The following is a 16,380-nucleotide window of genomic DNA, read 5'->3' on the forward strand; positions in this document are numbered from 1 at the left end:
GTTGCACCCGGGGCTGCTGTTAAAAATGGTCTGGAAACTGCTGTTGAGTCAAACTAGAGCTGCAAGAATATTAGCTGGGAGTGGGGATTTTTAATCACATCCTGCCAGCACTTCCCAGTCTCAAGTCCTGGCCCAATTTAAAGTGCAGATTTTAACCCACAAAGCCCTACACAGCTTTTTTTTTTTAAATTTGTATTTAAAATTGTATCACACTTTTCCTTTAAGGAGCTCAAGGCAGTATATACATGGTCCTCCCCATTTTATCCTTACCACAGCCCTGTGGAGATCAGTTAGACTGTAGTTTCCCAAACTTGGGTCCCCAGCTGTTTTTGGACTACAACTCCCATCATCCCTAGCTGGCAGGACCAATGGTCAAGGATGATGGGAACTGTAGTCCAAAATAAATCTCTAGAAGGGCCCAACCTTTAAGGACTTAAATGATGCCGGGTGCAGGTCGGAGTTCTACAGGACAGTCTACAGGGTATCTAACAATCCGGGATAGCAGCGGGAAGCAGCGGGAAACGGCGCTGGAATAAGGGAATTTCCCGCAAAAAAGGGAAGGTTGACAGCTATTTGTCTGCCCCAAAATCCTGCTCTGATTCCCCCTCCCCCCAACTTTAATCCACAAGGACACACTCCTATAGTCAACACTCTCCTAGAGTCATGGCTCTTGGCTGGATGCCTGGGCATGAGAAAAACAGCAGTCAGAAGCACCTCCCTCCTCACCCCTCTGGACTCTGTCATATAAGCAGACACACCTCAGGCAGGTCCTGTACAGTGCAGTTTCTTTCGGAGGCAAGAGAAGAGAGACAGGGGAAAGAAAGTAAGGAATGACAAAGGTCCGTAACTGGAGTAATGAGTGAAGCAAGTTTTGTTCTTCCAGGGTCAGCAAGTGGTGCTGAAGGAGAGCAGGGCAGAGACAGTGGGGATAAGCAGCAAAGCACGATACTGTGATAGATTTGGGGGGTGGCTAAACCGTATACATTAATAATGGTAGGATTTTTGATTAGTTGAAGGGAAGTTTGCAGGCCAGTGGGAAAATACAGGCTAAGCTTCCTTTCCAAGCCAGGGCCTCACCTGGGATATTAGACATGACAAAAGGTGTTGATGGCCCACCTGAGAGGAATTCTTGGACCTGGACAGACAGAGGTTGCCATGGTGATGGGGTTTGTGTTTGAGGTGTCAGGAAAAGAGAGTACAGTGGTACCTTGGGTTAAGAACTTAATTCGTTCTGGAGGTCCGTTCTTAACCTGAAACTGTTATTAACCTGAGGTACCACTTTAGCTAACGGGGCCTCTCGCTGCCGCCGCGTGATTTCTGTTCCCATCCTGAAGCAAAGTTCTTAACCTGAGGTACTATTTCTGGGTTAGTGGAGTCTGTAACCTGAAGCGTCTGTAACCTGAGGTACCACTGTATTGAGAGCAAGGTGTCCTAGGAAGAAGGGGGCGAAAATGGCTGGGATGCATCTTAGGCAGGCTGGCTGGAGTCTGGCTAGGAGAGATGCCTTTGATTCCAGGGCTGCACTGCTGTGGGGAACAGGCCCCTCCTGAAATGACTGCACTATATTATTCCTGTTGCTCCACTAGCAGGCGATGGGTCTCGAATCTGAGCTGGAAGGTCTTGACCTGAAGTCCGAGCGTCGTCCAATGCTGGTGGAAGTTGAGGGAGTCCCTATGCTCAGAGAAATGGAAGAGAACTGGGATCAACTGAAAGGCTTCCAAGCGCGCCCTGATGATCTTCTCATCTGCACTTACCCCAAAGCAGGTAAATGGGGAGAAATCACATGGGGATGGGAAAGGGAAGACCAAGGGCTACTGGCTTCAGCCTAAGCAGATTTTCTTTGTTGCTACCCACACCTCCCTGGCAGGGACTACCTGGATGCAGGAAATTGTGTACATGATCCAGCACGGAGGAGACCCCCAGAAATACGCTCAGGTGCCAATCTACCTGCGGAACCCCTTCATAGACCTGTTTCCCCCAGAGCCCGTACCCTCAGGTGAGTAACAGGCACTGATTCAGGGAGAGGATAGGAAGGGCAGACTCTCTCAGCGCAAGGTTGTAAGTCACCCTCTGCTTTTGCAGGCTTGGAAGTGGCGGCGGGAATGCCCTCTCCGCGCACGATCAAATCCCACCTCCCAGTCCAGCTCCTGCCGCCATCCTTCTGGAAACAGAACTGCAAGGTCAGAAGAAGTTGGGCGATGTAGATGGCTTAATAGGAGCTGAGATTCCACCCTGGGGTTCGATTTCAATTTCCGGGCTCAAGCTTAGAAATGTCGGAAGCTGCCTTATTCAGACCATTGGTCTACCAAGTCCACTTGCTGTCCACACTGACTTCGACAGACAATACAGAGGGTGGTGATATAATAGCACAAGGCAAAGTCGCAGAAAAATATATCACCAAGGACAAGTGCTCTACAAGAAGGAGTACAGTATAGACAAGCAGACAAATGCTCTTTCCGGTAAACTCAGCATTTCTTTCCACTAAGCAGCTTAATCATTGAGCTGTACAACAGCGTCTGGGTCTTGACGTATGAGTTGATGTTACTTCTATCAAATACACAAGTGATTGTAAAGAAAAAGTCTATGCCTATATTTGTCTGCTTGCCTATACTCCTTATTGTGGAGCACTTGTCCTTGGTGATATATTTTTTCCATGACAATCCACACTGACTAGCAGCCTATATCCAGGGTTTCAAATAGTGGTCACTCCCAGACCTACCTGGAGAGACCAGGAATTGAAACTTGCACGCAAGGAAGATGCTCCACTCCTGAGCTACACCCCTTCTGCCTTGGGACCAGTGGTGCAGCTAGGGAGCAGCCGATCTGAAGGTTGGCAAGCTGTTTTTGTCTGCTAATGTTATCAGGAAGACAGTACAGAAAATGTGAAGCATGGAATGGTAGTTGTCATGGGGAGAAATGCTCAGTTGTATGCATTGCAACTGAAGTGATACACATGAGCTTCTTAAGGAGCTTCGTTAGACCATTACTGTATGTCTGTAGGGTCTAAAATTACATAGCTGCACTACTGCCTGGAAAATGTAAACCTAAAATAAAAAGAGGATGTCTCTAAACATGTTCAGACTGCAAGCTTAATCTGATCCTGCATTAAGCCTGTTTGCAGTGCCAGATTCGGCTTCAGAATATGTGAGATACAAGTGAAGGAGTGCCTCTGAGCATTAGCAGAGTGCCTTCAATGCAACTCCTGCTCCTCACTCATAGTGGTGTGGTCAAGTTGAATTTGTGACTTCAATATGGCTTTGTTGTAGATTTAAACATACTTACCTGGCTGTAATTCTCATTCAGTTCACGGGGACTTATTTCTGAGTAGATATGCCTAGAACTGTTTTGCAAAAGAACTGAGCACTACAAAAACCAGGAAGGCGAGGTGATTTGTATGGGCTGGAACAGTGCAGAGTAAAAGGCTTGTGACTAGGACTCCTGGGTTCTCTCTTGACCCACAGATTATTTATGTGGCCAGGAATGCCAAGGACAACGCAGTCTCCTACTTTCACTTTCACCGCATGAACAAATTCCTTCCAGAGCCTGGCACATGGGAAGAGTTTATTGAGAAATACATTGCAGGGGGAGGTAAGTAGAGACTATATATATTTTTTTTGGGGGGGGATGAACAAATTCCTATGCCCCACAAATAACCCAGAGATGCATTTTAAATAAAAGGACACATTCTACTCATGTAAAAACACCAGACAGGCCCCACAAATAACCCAGAAATGCATTTTAAATAAAAAGACACATTCTACTCATGTAAAAACACGCTGATTCCTGAACCGTCCATGGGCCGGATTGAGAAGGCGATTGGGCCGCATCCAGCCCACGGGCCTTAGGTTGCCTACCCCTAAGTTAGAGAGTGAAGCATAGCGCCCGGACCTGTGTCCGTCTCTTCCCCATAGTATAACTTTCCCTGTGGCTGGAAAAACAACAGCAAAGAACTTTGCAGGTTCACACGACTTGCCCCCTCACTTCAGAGGATTTTGCTGACTCTCCATCTCTATGTACTAACCAATAATCCCATTTCCCTTCCTATATTAGAAGACTTAACCTACGTACACTTTAGCAGCTTAAAATGCAGCAAAGTCTTTTACCCCCTACTGCATTTTAAGGTGCATTTTTTACCTTGCTATACAGACCAGAGACTGGGCAGGAATGTCTTTGTCCAATATGCATTACCCATCTGGGCTCTCCTTGCCTTCACCCTTCACCAAATCCTGTTCAATGAAGCTGTCATACATACATGTGCAAAAGCTGTCATGAATGGTCACACTTCAGCTTAAAGGTGGCTTACATTTTCGAATCAGGTGAAAACGCAGTATTTCTCAAGAAGCTACAGGATAGATACCTGTAGTCCGGCCCACCACATGGTCTGAGGGACAGTGGACCAGCTCACAGCTGAAAAAGGTTTCTGACCCATGCTCTAACCCTTCGGTCTATTATTTAGTGACCTACGGCTCATGGGCCAACCATGTTCGTGGATGGTGGGAGGCCAAAGAACGCCACCCAATTCTGTACATTTTTTACGAAGATGTGAAAGAGGTAAGAGGCAACATACACATAAGGCTGTAGGTTCCACTAAGGAGATTATTTGCACTAGAAATGCTTTGAAGAAATATTCTGATGCTGTGGGCTTCTGGCAGCAGGGCCCCAAAAGATCCAAAAACAAATTCAATGAGCTTCCCCATAACAGACTCAAAGTCATAAGCAGCCAGATTCCATCATGTGGTAAAATGTATTTCATCTCGCAGGTAACCCCTGGGGGTGAGGAGAATTCACAGAATCATAGAGAAGTAAATTAAGAATAGGAATAGGAATAGAATATCCCTATTTTCATCAGGGAAATGTTGTGCTGGTGCTGCTGCTGCTGGAGTCCATTAAGGAGGGAGTCGCTTTCCCAAGTCCTCCCTCCGAGCTACAGTAGTACCTCGGGTTAAGTACTTAATTCGTCTGTTCTTAACCTGAAACTGTTCTTAACCTGAAGCACCACTTTAGCTAATGGGGCCTCCTCCTGTTGCTGTGCCGCCGGAGCACAATTTTTGTTCTTATCCTGAAGCAAAGTTCTTAACCTGGAACCCTATTTCTGGGTTAGCGGAGTCTGTAACCTGAAGCGTATGTAACCCGAGGTACCACTGTACTAATCAATCACACGCAGGCACTGAATGGGTTACCAGGCCTTATTGGCTTTTTCTCTGGTAGTACCAACTACAGAACATCAAACAGCAAGTCTAAAACACGGCGTGTTCTCTCCCTCCCACAGCAGGTTAACTCAAAGGTTTATAGGGGCTGGGAATGCTGTCAACCAGCCATCCCCATCGCATGCTCTCACTTTGGGGACTAATTGTTAGCACCTGCCTGAGGGGCCCCACCCAGCGGTCCCTGCTCACAAGATAACGACTTCACAACAGAGACTGCCTGATTGGCGTTGACCCATGACAGGGTCTTTTCAGTGGTAGCTCTCTGTGGAATGCCCTCCATAGTGAGGTGGATCTGTTTCCCTCATTACTGACTTTCAGGAGGAATTTAAAAACATTTCTGTTTATGCATTTGATGGCTGAAAGATACTGTTCTGGGCAATCCTAAAATCACTGCTTTGAGAACATTTTTAATTGTTTGGAGAATGCTTTTAGCTTTTTTTTTTAATAATTATTATTGATGTATTTGCCACCCTGGGCTCCTTTGGGTTGAAGTGGGATATAAATTGAATTATTAGTAGTAGTAGTCACTAATATTTAATGATGATGCTGTTGGTGATGGTTTAGGAGTACTAGATTTCTAGATGAACACAACTTGATTTGCCACACTACCCATCACAACTCTTGTCTTTCTTTCTTTCTCTTTCTTTCTTTCTCTTTCTTTCTTTCTTTCTTTCTTTCTTTCTTTCTTTCTTTCTTTTCCAACTGCTGTTGCTTCTTCTTTTTTCATGATAAAGACGACGCCAAAGTAATAATCATAAATATATGAGAATAAAAATGTGCACCACACCACCAAGACCATTCCATTGTAATTATCCAACCCTCCAAAATTTAAATACCTCTTGCGATGGTTTGCCCCTTTTTGTTTTAACAGTACAAATTCTACAAACACCTTTCATATTTCCTTGAAATCATTTCTCCTGCATATTCCGTCTTACCTTAAAGGCACATGTTAATTTATCATTAATAGCTATATTCCACACCTCTTTATACCATTCTTCCATTTTATATTCTGCTTGCTCCTTCCACTTCCTAGCTATCATAATTTGTGCAGATGTCAATAAATTTGTGAGCAAGTCCTTCGTAGACTGCAAACCTTCCACCCCATCATAAATTGATAATAATGCTACCTCTGGACTTTTGGTCAGCTTTAACCCAGTGATTTGTGTTAGCTCCTTAAACACCCTTTGCCAGAAAATTTTACACCCCCACCACATGTGAACATAATTCCCAGTTGCCTTTCTTTTTCTATAGGATCCGGCCCGGGAAATCCAGAAGGTAGCCCAGTTCCTGGGAATAGAGCTCCCAGAATTTGTTCTCAACCAGATTGTGCAGCACACAGATTTTGAGAACATGAAAACAAACCCAATGACAAATTATACCACCTTCTCTTCTTCCTTCCTGGACCAAAGCATCTCGCCCTTCATGAGAAAAGGTGGGAACCAAAGACCCACCTGACAGGAGGGGGGGAGGGGACTGATAGGGGCAACAGTGAAAGCAAGCAGTGCACAATCACATTCAGTCAGGGGTGTGTTATAAGAATTTTAAGGTCTTATATATATAAAACAGATGTTCAAACACATACAAATATGTAAACCACATGTCTGAAACCCACAGAAAAGCCCTGAAACCATTTTCTCGCTTCCAAATTGACCTCAAATATTTCTCTGCAAGGTTGAAGGAAATGAGGAGCCTCTCCATTGTCTCTTTGCTCACAAATCCTGTCTCAAGGGCACATTTAAGATGTGAATAGGGTGAGCCTGTGACCTGGATTCAGGAGTTGAGTAGTTATCATAACAAAAGAGTGGCCAGGATGCCCCAGGTAATCCAATCAAGTAACCTAGCAGACAGGAGAAAAAACAACGCACTCAGATTTCTGTTGTAGTCCGCCCCTTCTCTGGTGGTCTTGGGCTACACCCCTTCTGTGCTGTAGGTATGATGTATCTGGGGTGGTGGTGGTCTTGAGCTACAGGGTGGGCAATTTCACAGTCTATATAAGGGCTTGCACACCTTTGTCTGGGGGTCCTCCTCCTCCTGCGTGTGGGGTGAGCACCCTGTTGCAACAGCTTTAATAAAGATCAGGCTTATAGCTGCTTTGCTTTTGTATATCCTGGTCTGGTCTCAAATTTCCTAACCTAGCCTTAAAAGGTACGCTCTCTCCAAAGGTCCAGTCTTCCTTAAGAAGTTAAACCCCTTGAAGGGACCCCTCAATATTCTTATTTCTGGTGCCAAATTGAATAAAATATTTGGTGGGTAGGTAAGTCCTGCCCCACATAATTGATTGCACGGCATTGCATGGCACACACGCACAATTTGAATGGCAGTGCCCATCAGACTTTGGGGATGTGGCCCTTTCATTGGCTGACCCCCCCTGGGGGGGCCCCTACTTGGCGCCCTGCATTCAGGGTAGTTCAGCAATATTATGAAATAGCTATTGGATTGGAAGTGACTACCTTCAGAGATTTTGGGAGTCATTTTGAACTCGGGAATGTTGAAAAGGGAGATGAGGATTCTGCTTCATTTCGGGGGGAGGGGCAGGGGAATGCTGATCCTGTCCCTTAGCCAGTCAGCTGGTAGAAGTTAACGGTTGGGAGATAATTGTAGCCCTCCCATCACTCACCACTGTTCTATCCTGTGATGCACAATCCACCTGAAAAAGTAATAGCCAGGAATTTGCTTTCAGGTATAAGTGGGTAACAAGGACCATACACTTAAGACTGTAAAATCTTCAACATGTTTGCCTCCACACAACACCCTGTAAGGTGGGTCAGTATTTATCACTCCTAATTTCAAGTTGGAATACCGGAGCTGAGAGATAGTGAAAGGCTCAAGGCCAAACAGTGAATTCATAACCGAAGTAGGAATGACACACTGGCTCCAAAATGAAATGTACAGCTTGCAGGAGGGAGATTTTTACTTCAGGCAGAGATACTATTGGGCCAGTAGTCCCTCACATCAGCCAAAGGTTTGCCCTAGACTACTTCCCAGAATCCTGTGCAAGAGTTCCTGAGCAGATTTACTAAGTTGAGGAAAGGCTCCCTAAACGGAGAAAGTTTGAAATCTGCTGAGTTAAAAGAAAAAGAAAAGAAGATAGGAAAACAGATTGTTGAAGGGATGTTAAACAGCTTAATTTTTTCTGGATTGTCTTCCCCACCTGCAGGAACCGTAGGAAACTGGAAGGAACACTTCACAGTGGCTCAAAGTGAACAGCTAGATCATGTCTGTGCCCAGTTATTAAAGGGCAGCAATCTGACCTTCCGCACACAGCTGTAAGCATCACAGTGAGACTTTCAGTCTTTCGACTGAAGAGGAGCTGAATAAAAGATCCATATTGATAAAGGGGAAATCTCCTTGTTATACAATACTACTGATTGAGGTGTTGTTTCTCAGACAGCTTTTAGGTTGCTGTTGTTGTTGTTTTGCAATCAAGCAGCGTATAAATTTAATGAAATAAATAATTAAACCAGCTCCACACCGATTGGAGTCCTTAAGCCATTCCTAATTCATGTCCAGCAAACGTGTGAACAGGGGTGGACCTTGGTAATATGCCACCCTGTGTGAGGCCATTTGACACCCTTGCCACAGCCCTCAAGGTGCCTGCTAGGACTTTGGGAAGGGGGCTTGAGGCTCTGATGGGGTCCGAGAGCCTTCCTACCCACTTCCCAACCCCCGTTAGTGTGTACACAAACAGAAACGAATCTGAAACTAACGAAACAGTGCTGATGTAGACAGCTTGGGGGTGGGGGAAGGATCTGTGAAAAGCACTGATGAAGACAAGCACTGAGTTCTAAGGCAGCAATATGAACACAGCCTTAAAAATAGCAGGGGCTTTTCCTCATCAGATCTAAATTGAATAGGTCAAACGCCAGAGGATCACAAGGAAAGGGTTTGTTGGCGCCTGTCCTCCACCATTTGCCATATCTACACGGTCCTATAAAGTCCTTTCCTCACCAGCTAACGCTGGAAGTGAGTCTGGCTGGGGGAAGGCAGTGCTGAGGCAAGAGAGATTGAGCACCACCTCACCGAGTGACATTTGGGTGTTTTAAATTGTACCCGCCTTGTTTTAGGTCTTAAATGGGGCAGTTGCAAGTGGGTCCCACATTTTCCCGCATAGTTTGTGCTTGAGAGGGTCTTTGTTTATGAAAAACAAACGTATTTCTGTTGCATGCTCCTCTCTTCTCTGAGCAACAAAACATTTCCAAGGCAGCGCTGTGGGGTTTTTGCAGCGTCAACCAACTAACAATGGGTGACCTGTCCTATTTCTCCCTCGTTGCCACCACCTGCTTATACGTCAGCCCTCCAGACAGCAATAATGTGGTATCGCCAGGAAAGCATCACAGAACAACTCACAAAGCAGAATAAGACCACCAGGAATGTACAATTGTTGCGTCAAGAACATGTCCACAATAAAACACCATGGGGTGGGCAGTAGCAAACGATATTTAAGTGTTGCTCTAAATTGAACAAACAAAGGTTGAGCCTTTTCTATCGTGGTGTGTAGTGGGGCAAAGCAGTGGCATTGCATGGTTTGCTGGTGCCCAGGGTGCCTGCCCAGGGGGGGGGGCAGGGGACAGAGGGTGAACAGAACCCGCTGCACCAGCCCAACTCTCACCACCAGAGCCAAGTGGGTCTATGCTGCACCACCGGCCCACCCATGCAGGGGGGGAGCCCAGCTAGCCGACACAACCCTTGGTGCGTGAATCCCACCCCCGCCCCAGACACTGGCCAGGTAGCCATTCAGTGAGGGGGCAGGGGATGTGGTAGTGAGGCCAGGCCGGGCTTTGGGGTCCAGAGACCCCAGGCGGAAGGCAGGGTGGGACAGGGATCCCTGCATGGGGGTGCCTGGTTCATGCCCCCTCAAAATTGTATGCCAGGGCTACGGCCCCCCAACCCCCTCATGTTGCGCCCCTGGGGCAAAGGTCAAACTATCAGGCAGGACACCTGGATTCTCTGTAAGAAAATATGGTTTACAGGCAGTATTAGAAACTGAGATATGAAAGCTAGGAGCTAAATGGCACATTAAACCTAGGTTATGGGCACAACAATGGAATTTTTAAATAACAAGAATACAAAGCTGAAAATGAATGGACTGCAGCTAAAATATTATGTTCATTTTTCACATGGTCTAGTCTTTCCCTCTGGGAGAGACACCAGTTGGAGGGGGAATACTGAGATGAGGCCACTGGCTGACTGTTACGCACTCTCTATGCCTCTTCTGGCCACCCTCATGCCAGGGACTACTTGATTCCAGGAAATGGTAGACTTGACTGGACATGGAGGAGGTCTACATAAATGCGTTCAGGCACCATCTATGAACAGATGCCCTTCACAGTGACGTGCCTTCCAAAATCCATACCTTGGGTGAATAATAGGTATCGATTCAATGATATAATGGGTGAGAGTGTGAGTGTGTGAAAGGCTTCTCAGCACCAGGTTGGATGTTCACCCTCTGGAGTTGCAGTTGTGGAACAAGTGGAGGCGATGTCCTTTTCCTGCATGCTCAAATATCACCTCCAGGTTCATCTCCTGCCCCATTCCTTCCAGAGAGCCACGACTTGAGCCAGGGAAGTACTAATTTGTAAACGTTTGTTAACTAGACCTGCAGGATGCCGTGCCCTGAACTGAGTACAGTAACTGCAGATCAAAGGTTGAAGGCCCCTCCCTTGGTATGAAGGAATATGGTAGGACAAAGCTTATCCTGGGCTGTTCAGGATACACCTGGGTTTGCTACCTGTGTACACACGCTAAGGGGTTAAATTAACTAGGGTGGAGACTGAGGTTCATACCAGTGCCTTTGATAAAGTATCATGGGACAGAGAGAGAGAGGGGGGGGAGTTATCTCACACAATTTTAGCCAACTAGGGGAATTACTGCCAATTTAGGTCCTGGCTGGATCCCAGCCAAAGCATACAGGTGACTTCAACTGCGGAAGCACACACCCTGCTCTCTCAATTTGCAATTCCTGGGTCAGGAACTAACTTCAGGAAACAAGAGGAAGACAGAAGAAAGGAGAGAAGTGCAGCTGTCCAAAAGGAGAGGAGAGCTGGTAGGTGGCCATGAAGTTTTACTCCCCTACTAGGATTTGGCCCAAAAGGAAGTAAAGGAAGCAGCACCAGCTCTTTGGGGGGGGGGGGACAAGGAGTGGGTCATCTTTGACTACAATATCTTTTGCTTCCAGGTGATGGATCTTGAATCAGGGCCAGGGGATTTTGACCCCACGCACCCCAAGCGAGCAACCCTGGAGGAGATTGAAGGGGTCCTTTTCCCCAATACATTACGCGAGCACTGGGGTACCATACAGGGCTTTAAAGCCCGACCTGATGATCTTCTCATCTGCACTTACCCCAAAGCAGGTAAAGGGGTTCATAAAGAGAGAAATAAGGAAAACTGAGCATGGCAGAGGGGAGATACTAAGGGAACATAAGGGATGGTGGGACACTGGATGAATGGTGGTGGTGCTTAATTTGAGCAGCAGCATAAAAGACAGTTCAAAACAAATTTCAATCACAAGACTATCATGGGTCCTATAACATACCTACCTGCAAATATACTAGGGGCTGTGCCCCTGCTTGCTTGCTCGCCAACCCCCTGCCATCCCCCCATTAACCCCCTAGAGCTTCCTATTCCCACTCCACTACTAACTACTAAGCTTTCCCACTTTCCTCTGGCAGGGACCACCTGGATCCAGCAAATAGTGAGCATGGTTCAGCATAGAGGTGACCTGGAGAAATGTAATCAGAAACCCATCTATGAGCGGATGCCCTTCATAGACATGCCTCCTATGAAACCTTTAGTTTCTGGTGAGTAGTGGGTACTGTTTAACTTTTGGGAAGAGAGCGGTGAGGGTAGAGTGAAGGGCTTATCATCATGAGGCTGGATTGTGCCCTCTGTTCTTTCAGGTGTTGAACAGGCAGACCTAATGCCCTCTCCACGTATACTCAAAAGTCACCTCCCGGTTCAGCTCCTTCCTGCTTCTTTTTGGGAACAGAAATGCAAGGTCAGGATAATTCACCAGGGTGAGGTTGATGAAAGGGCAAGGTTTAATCTAAACCAATGTTAATCTCTCAGTTCCGTTGTTTTGATATTCTGGCATGAAGCCATGATCATGTGGAATTGTCACCAAAAGAGAGGATGTTTCAAGAGCACGGGTCTCTTCTTTTTGCCCTCATCATTGTCTTGCTTTTGCTTTTATCACAGAATAATTTCAGCTTCTAGACTTTGATATTTTGAGTAGTGGGCTGGCCTTGTGTGAATTTGTCCTTCCAGACCAGCTTTGAGCCTTCATAACCTCTTTCCACTAAAAGGAATTAAACACCAGCACAATCCACATGAGGTGGTTGGTGGGTTGGTAGTATGGCTGCTTCTTGTTTCATTCCACTGAGCAATGAACGAACGAACGAACTAACACACACACACACACACACACACACACACGCGCGCGCACACACTCCAACCCAACCCAAATAATATTCTTAATAAAAATCGCATCACATGGGCTTCCATTTAAGAACCATCACTTCATTTAATGTTTAAAAGCAAGGCATAGGTAACTGCTGGCAAAAATGAGGGGAGTACAGATTGGAGCTGAGAGGGTGAGTGAGAGGTCTGGCGCTCGGACTTCTCTGTCCTCTTTTCTTTCGGATGTATTTCTGCAGGTCATTTACGTGGCCAGAAATGCCAAGGACAATGTGGTCTCCTATTTCTATTTCCACCACATGAGCAAGATAATGCCAGAGACTGGAACTTGGAATGAGTTTCTGGAGAATTTCGTTGCTGGGAAGGGTGAGTGGAGGAGGCGAAGAGATGGGAGGAAAGAAGACATTACCCTCAAGAGCCTTCCTAAGGCCAGAGAAAGAGGCCAGAATCCCTGGGCTCAGTTTTCAGTGATGTGATGAGAACAGGCCTACTGAGATACCTGTGCAGTGGTGGTTATTGCACTCTATGCTACAATCCTTTTGGATGAAGATCAGTTTTTAAATTTAAAAATAAACAGAAACATAAATGTACCGCAGAAGGAGAAAATTACGTGAATCCACAAAGCCCCTCACTATACTCTTTCCTACCTTGATATTAGGTAGAAACGGGGGGGGGGGTATTGTTTTTGATTTTTACTATGCTATGCATTTTTTTGTGATCCCTGGGTGAAGGGTGATGTAGAAATATAATGTTAAAAAATAATAAATAACTAAAATATAGTCTGTGCATCAGGACACAGGAAGATGTGAGACGAATCTGAGATGCCATGTTCACTTTCTACTGGTCCATTTTTCTTTGCAGTTGCCTGGGGCTCTTGGTCTGACCATGTTCGTGGTTGGTGGGAGGCCAAGGAACGTCACCCAGTCCTCTACCTCTTTTATGAAGATATGAAAGAGGTAAGAAGGTCTCTCTCTCTCTCTCTCTCTCTCTCTCTCTCTCTCTCACACACACACACACACAGTGGCGTAGCGTGGGGGGTGCAGGGGGGGCCGGCCGCACCGGGCGCAACATCGGGGGGGGGCACTCACAATCGCAGCTCTCTGCCCCTACCTGGCTCACTCACTCTCTCTCACTGCAGTGCTGGCTGTGCGAATCCGATCCGAGCCACTGAGTCGCCGCCCACTGTGGAGGGGGTGGGTGCCAGGCGTGCGGTGCGGAGAGAGAGCGAGGGACTATCTGGGGGAGGGACAGTGCAGCGGCCGCCCAGCGCAGCACTGAGCGCGGGAGAGAACCACACCAGACCAGACCAGGCAGCAGCAAGAAGAAGCTGGCAGCGGCGGCAGGTTAGGGGCTAGGGGGCGCCTAGCCCCGGGTGCTGACAACCCATGCTACGCCGCTGCACACACACACATCTCAAAGACGGTACTTTCTGATGGCAGTGCCGCAGTCTAGCAAGAAAAAAATGTGAGGGGGGGCACTTAGGCGTTTCCAAAAAACAACATGCATCACAAAAAGAGGGCATTGATTTGCATACAGTGTGGACCTGCTGGTGTATATGCATAGTTGCAAATATTTAAACAATTACTGTAATTTAAATAGCAACACAGTTATAGCTCACCATTGCGAGGAAGACTGTAATCGGGCGGCCTGTGTGTTTGCTCAGTCTGCTGTTCTGATGCTGTTGATGGGCATCTTCAAGGCCCCCACTCTCCTTTCTTGTGTTTCTCCATCTTCCACCTGGACTTGGGCCAGGCAGCCTTTCGGCTAGAGGACTGCCCTCTGTTAAGTAGGAGACACAGCCTCCCTAAAGGCAGGGAGGTGCCTTAAGGTAAACTCTCTATCACTAACAGGCCCATGTTGTCTTTCTCTCCTTAGGACCCAGCAAGGGAAATCCGAAAAGTGATCCAATTTATGGGCCTAGAACTCCCAGAATCAGTTCTGAACCAGATTGTGGAGCACACAAAGTTTGAGAGCATGAAAGCAAACCCGATGGCTAATTACAGCACCCTGCCCTCCTCTCTCGTGGACCATACTGTGTCACCCTTCATGAGAAAAGGTGAGGGAAAACAGGTCTTAGGGGACCGTTTGGAGAATTTGCAGACTGCAGGAGGGGGAGGGAGTGTTATCACATTCTAAATGGGGCAAAAGCAAAGTCTGGAAGTTATTTCTTTTTATTGGGGTTAGGAACTGGTTTTGGCTTCTTGTTCGACAATATCAGAAGTGTAGAAGCAATTGCCAAGCATGGAACAGGGGGCTGGGGAGATGAGAAATGTTATTTGCTAGGTGAGGTCAAACATAAAAGGCCACCCTGTAAGACAATTAAATTACCAGGATCTGAAATTACCTAGTGGTTCTGCTCTTGCTAGGAGGGTAACAGGAAGACTCAGCAGGCTGTGTTTGCTTTGGAACATTTCCCAGGTGCTCTGCAGTGAACTGCAATTGTGGCAGAAGTTCAGGGTCCCATAAAGACAGAGTATGAAACGCAAGACTGCTAGGAAAGGCGCCTGGCAAAACCAGGCTGTCAATGTTTTTCTTTTCTGACCTGGTTTCCCACCTGCAGGCACTGTTGGAAACTGGAAGAAACACTTCACAGTGGCTCAGAGTGAATGGCTAGATGACACCTGTGCTCAGTTACTGAAGGGCAGCGGCCTGAACTTTCGCACAGAGATATAAACGCACCTCTATCCCCACATCAGGATTTTCACAACAACAGGCCTGGAGTGCTGACTTGACCTGCATTCAGTACAATACAGGACTGAAGCCACAAGCAAGGCCTACCTAAAATGAATTTTGTGGGAATGGTTCCTCTTATGTACTGAAGTTCTCACCCTGGGCCAGCAGGGGGCTACTGTACATAGTTATGCAAATAAGGGATCGAAAGTGACATTCAGTGATTGGATAGTTTTAGAAAATTGTTACAGTTACATTGTACTGGAGCTCTATATAAGCAGGCTGACTGAACCCTTCAGTTCAGTTCTGTCCTGGCCTGTGAATAAACAAGAGCTGTTTGAAGAATCGCTGTGTCGTCTGATATGTTCACCCACAACTTAACAGTTCCTGTTCCATTTTAGAATTTGTGGCTGTCCTTTGTTTGCTTTTGCAAAGTAAATAAACAAACAGGTTTGCTCTGTTGCCATGCTTGCTTTTCTCCATGTTCAGAGAACAAGCCCTTACAGAACACAAATAACTCCTCCTCTGAAAGTGCTATTTGCATTGGTCAGAAATCCTCATTTCCAAAAGAGAGACCATAGGCTGGAGTTCTGCCTGTTCTGCTTGCCTTAGGGCAGGGATGGGGAACCTGTCCCCCCCCCCCGATGTTGCTGGACTACAACTCCCATCATCCTTCACCATTGGCAATGCTGTCTAGGGTTGATAGGAATTGGAGTCCAACAACGTATGGAGGCCCAGGGTCTGTTTCTCTGCACTTTAACCCTCAAAATGGCAAGACAGTCTGTTGCTGAAGGATAAGGCCATGATGGAGAAAGGTGGGCAACGATTCCTACTTCCTTGCGTTTTTTTGACAAGGATTGCCTCCTGTTTTCTCTGGCAGTCTTCAAGCAGAAAATCCACATTTCTCAACAGGCATTGCCCACTTGGCTCCTTTCCATGTATGTAATATGTAACCAGACTTACATAAAATTTAGAAGTACCTATTAAGAGTTGATACGACTCCACCTGTGAACTTTGGATTGCTTAGGAAATGGTCCCACTCGTCTTTTTGAGCGCCTGGCAGACGACAGTCATGTTGGGGGCAAAAAAG

At 46.6% G+C, this 16,380-nt stretch overlaps 1 protein-coding gene across 1 annotated transcript; it reads left to right on the top strand.

Annotated features, from left to right (window-relative positions):
- The first annotated feature begins 739 nt into the window (after window positions 1-739).
- On the top strand, window positions 740-15,635 carry LOC309516514 (uncharacterized protein). The gene is made up of 16 exons (XM_082195278.1): window positions 740-839; window positions 1,587-1,764; window positions 1,868-1,996; window positions 2,083-2,180; window positions 3,462-3,588; window positions 4,457-4,551; window positions 6,459-6,639; window positions 8,365-8,474; window positions 11,122-11,250; window positions 11,383-11,557; window positions 11,876-12,004; window positions 12,104-12,201; window positions 12,860-12,986; window positions 13,482-13,576; window positions 14,496-14,676; window positions 15,181-15,635. The coding sequence occupies exons 1-16, from the start codon at window positions 831-833 to the stop codon at window positions 15,291-15,293; spliced, it is 1,974 nt and encodes a 657-aa protein (XP_082051404.1). The 5' UTR covers window positions 740-830; the 3' UTR covers window positions 15,294-15,635.
- Window positions 15,636-16,380: the final 745 nt, after the last annotated feature.

Source organism: Podarcis vaucheri (genome assembly GCF_965113315.1).
Source record: "Podarcis vaucheri genome assembly, chromosome: 13".
Lineage (NCBI taxonomy): Eukaryota > Metazoa > Chordata > Lepidosauria > Squamata > Lacertidae > Podarcis > Podarcis vaucheri.

What these genes read in the sequence shown, in the direction of transcription:
- LOC309516514 (XM_082195278.1), top strand. An exon ending in GAAATACATTGCAGGGGGAG is followed by an intron (nt 3,589 to 4,456) that starts GTAAGTAGAGAC and finishes TCTATTATTTAG; the next exon opens with TGACCTACGGCTCATGGGCC. An exon ending in TTTACGAAGATGTGAAAGAG is followed by an intron (nt 4,552 to 6,458) that starts GTAAGAGGCAAC and finishes CTTTTTCTATAG; the next exon opens with GATCCGGCCCGGGAAATCCA.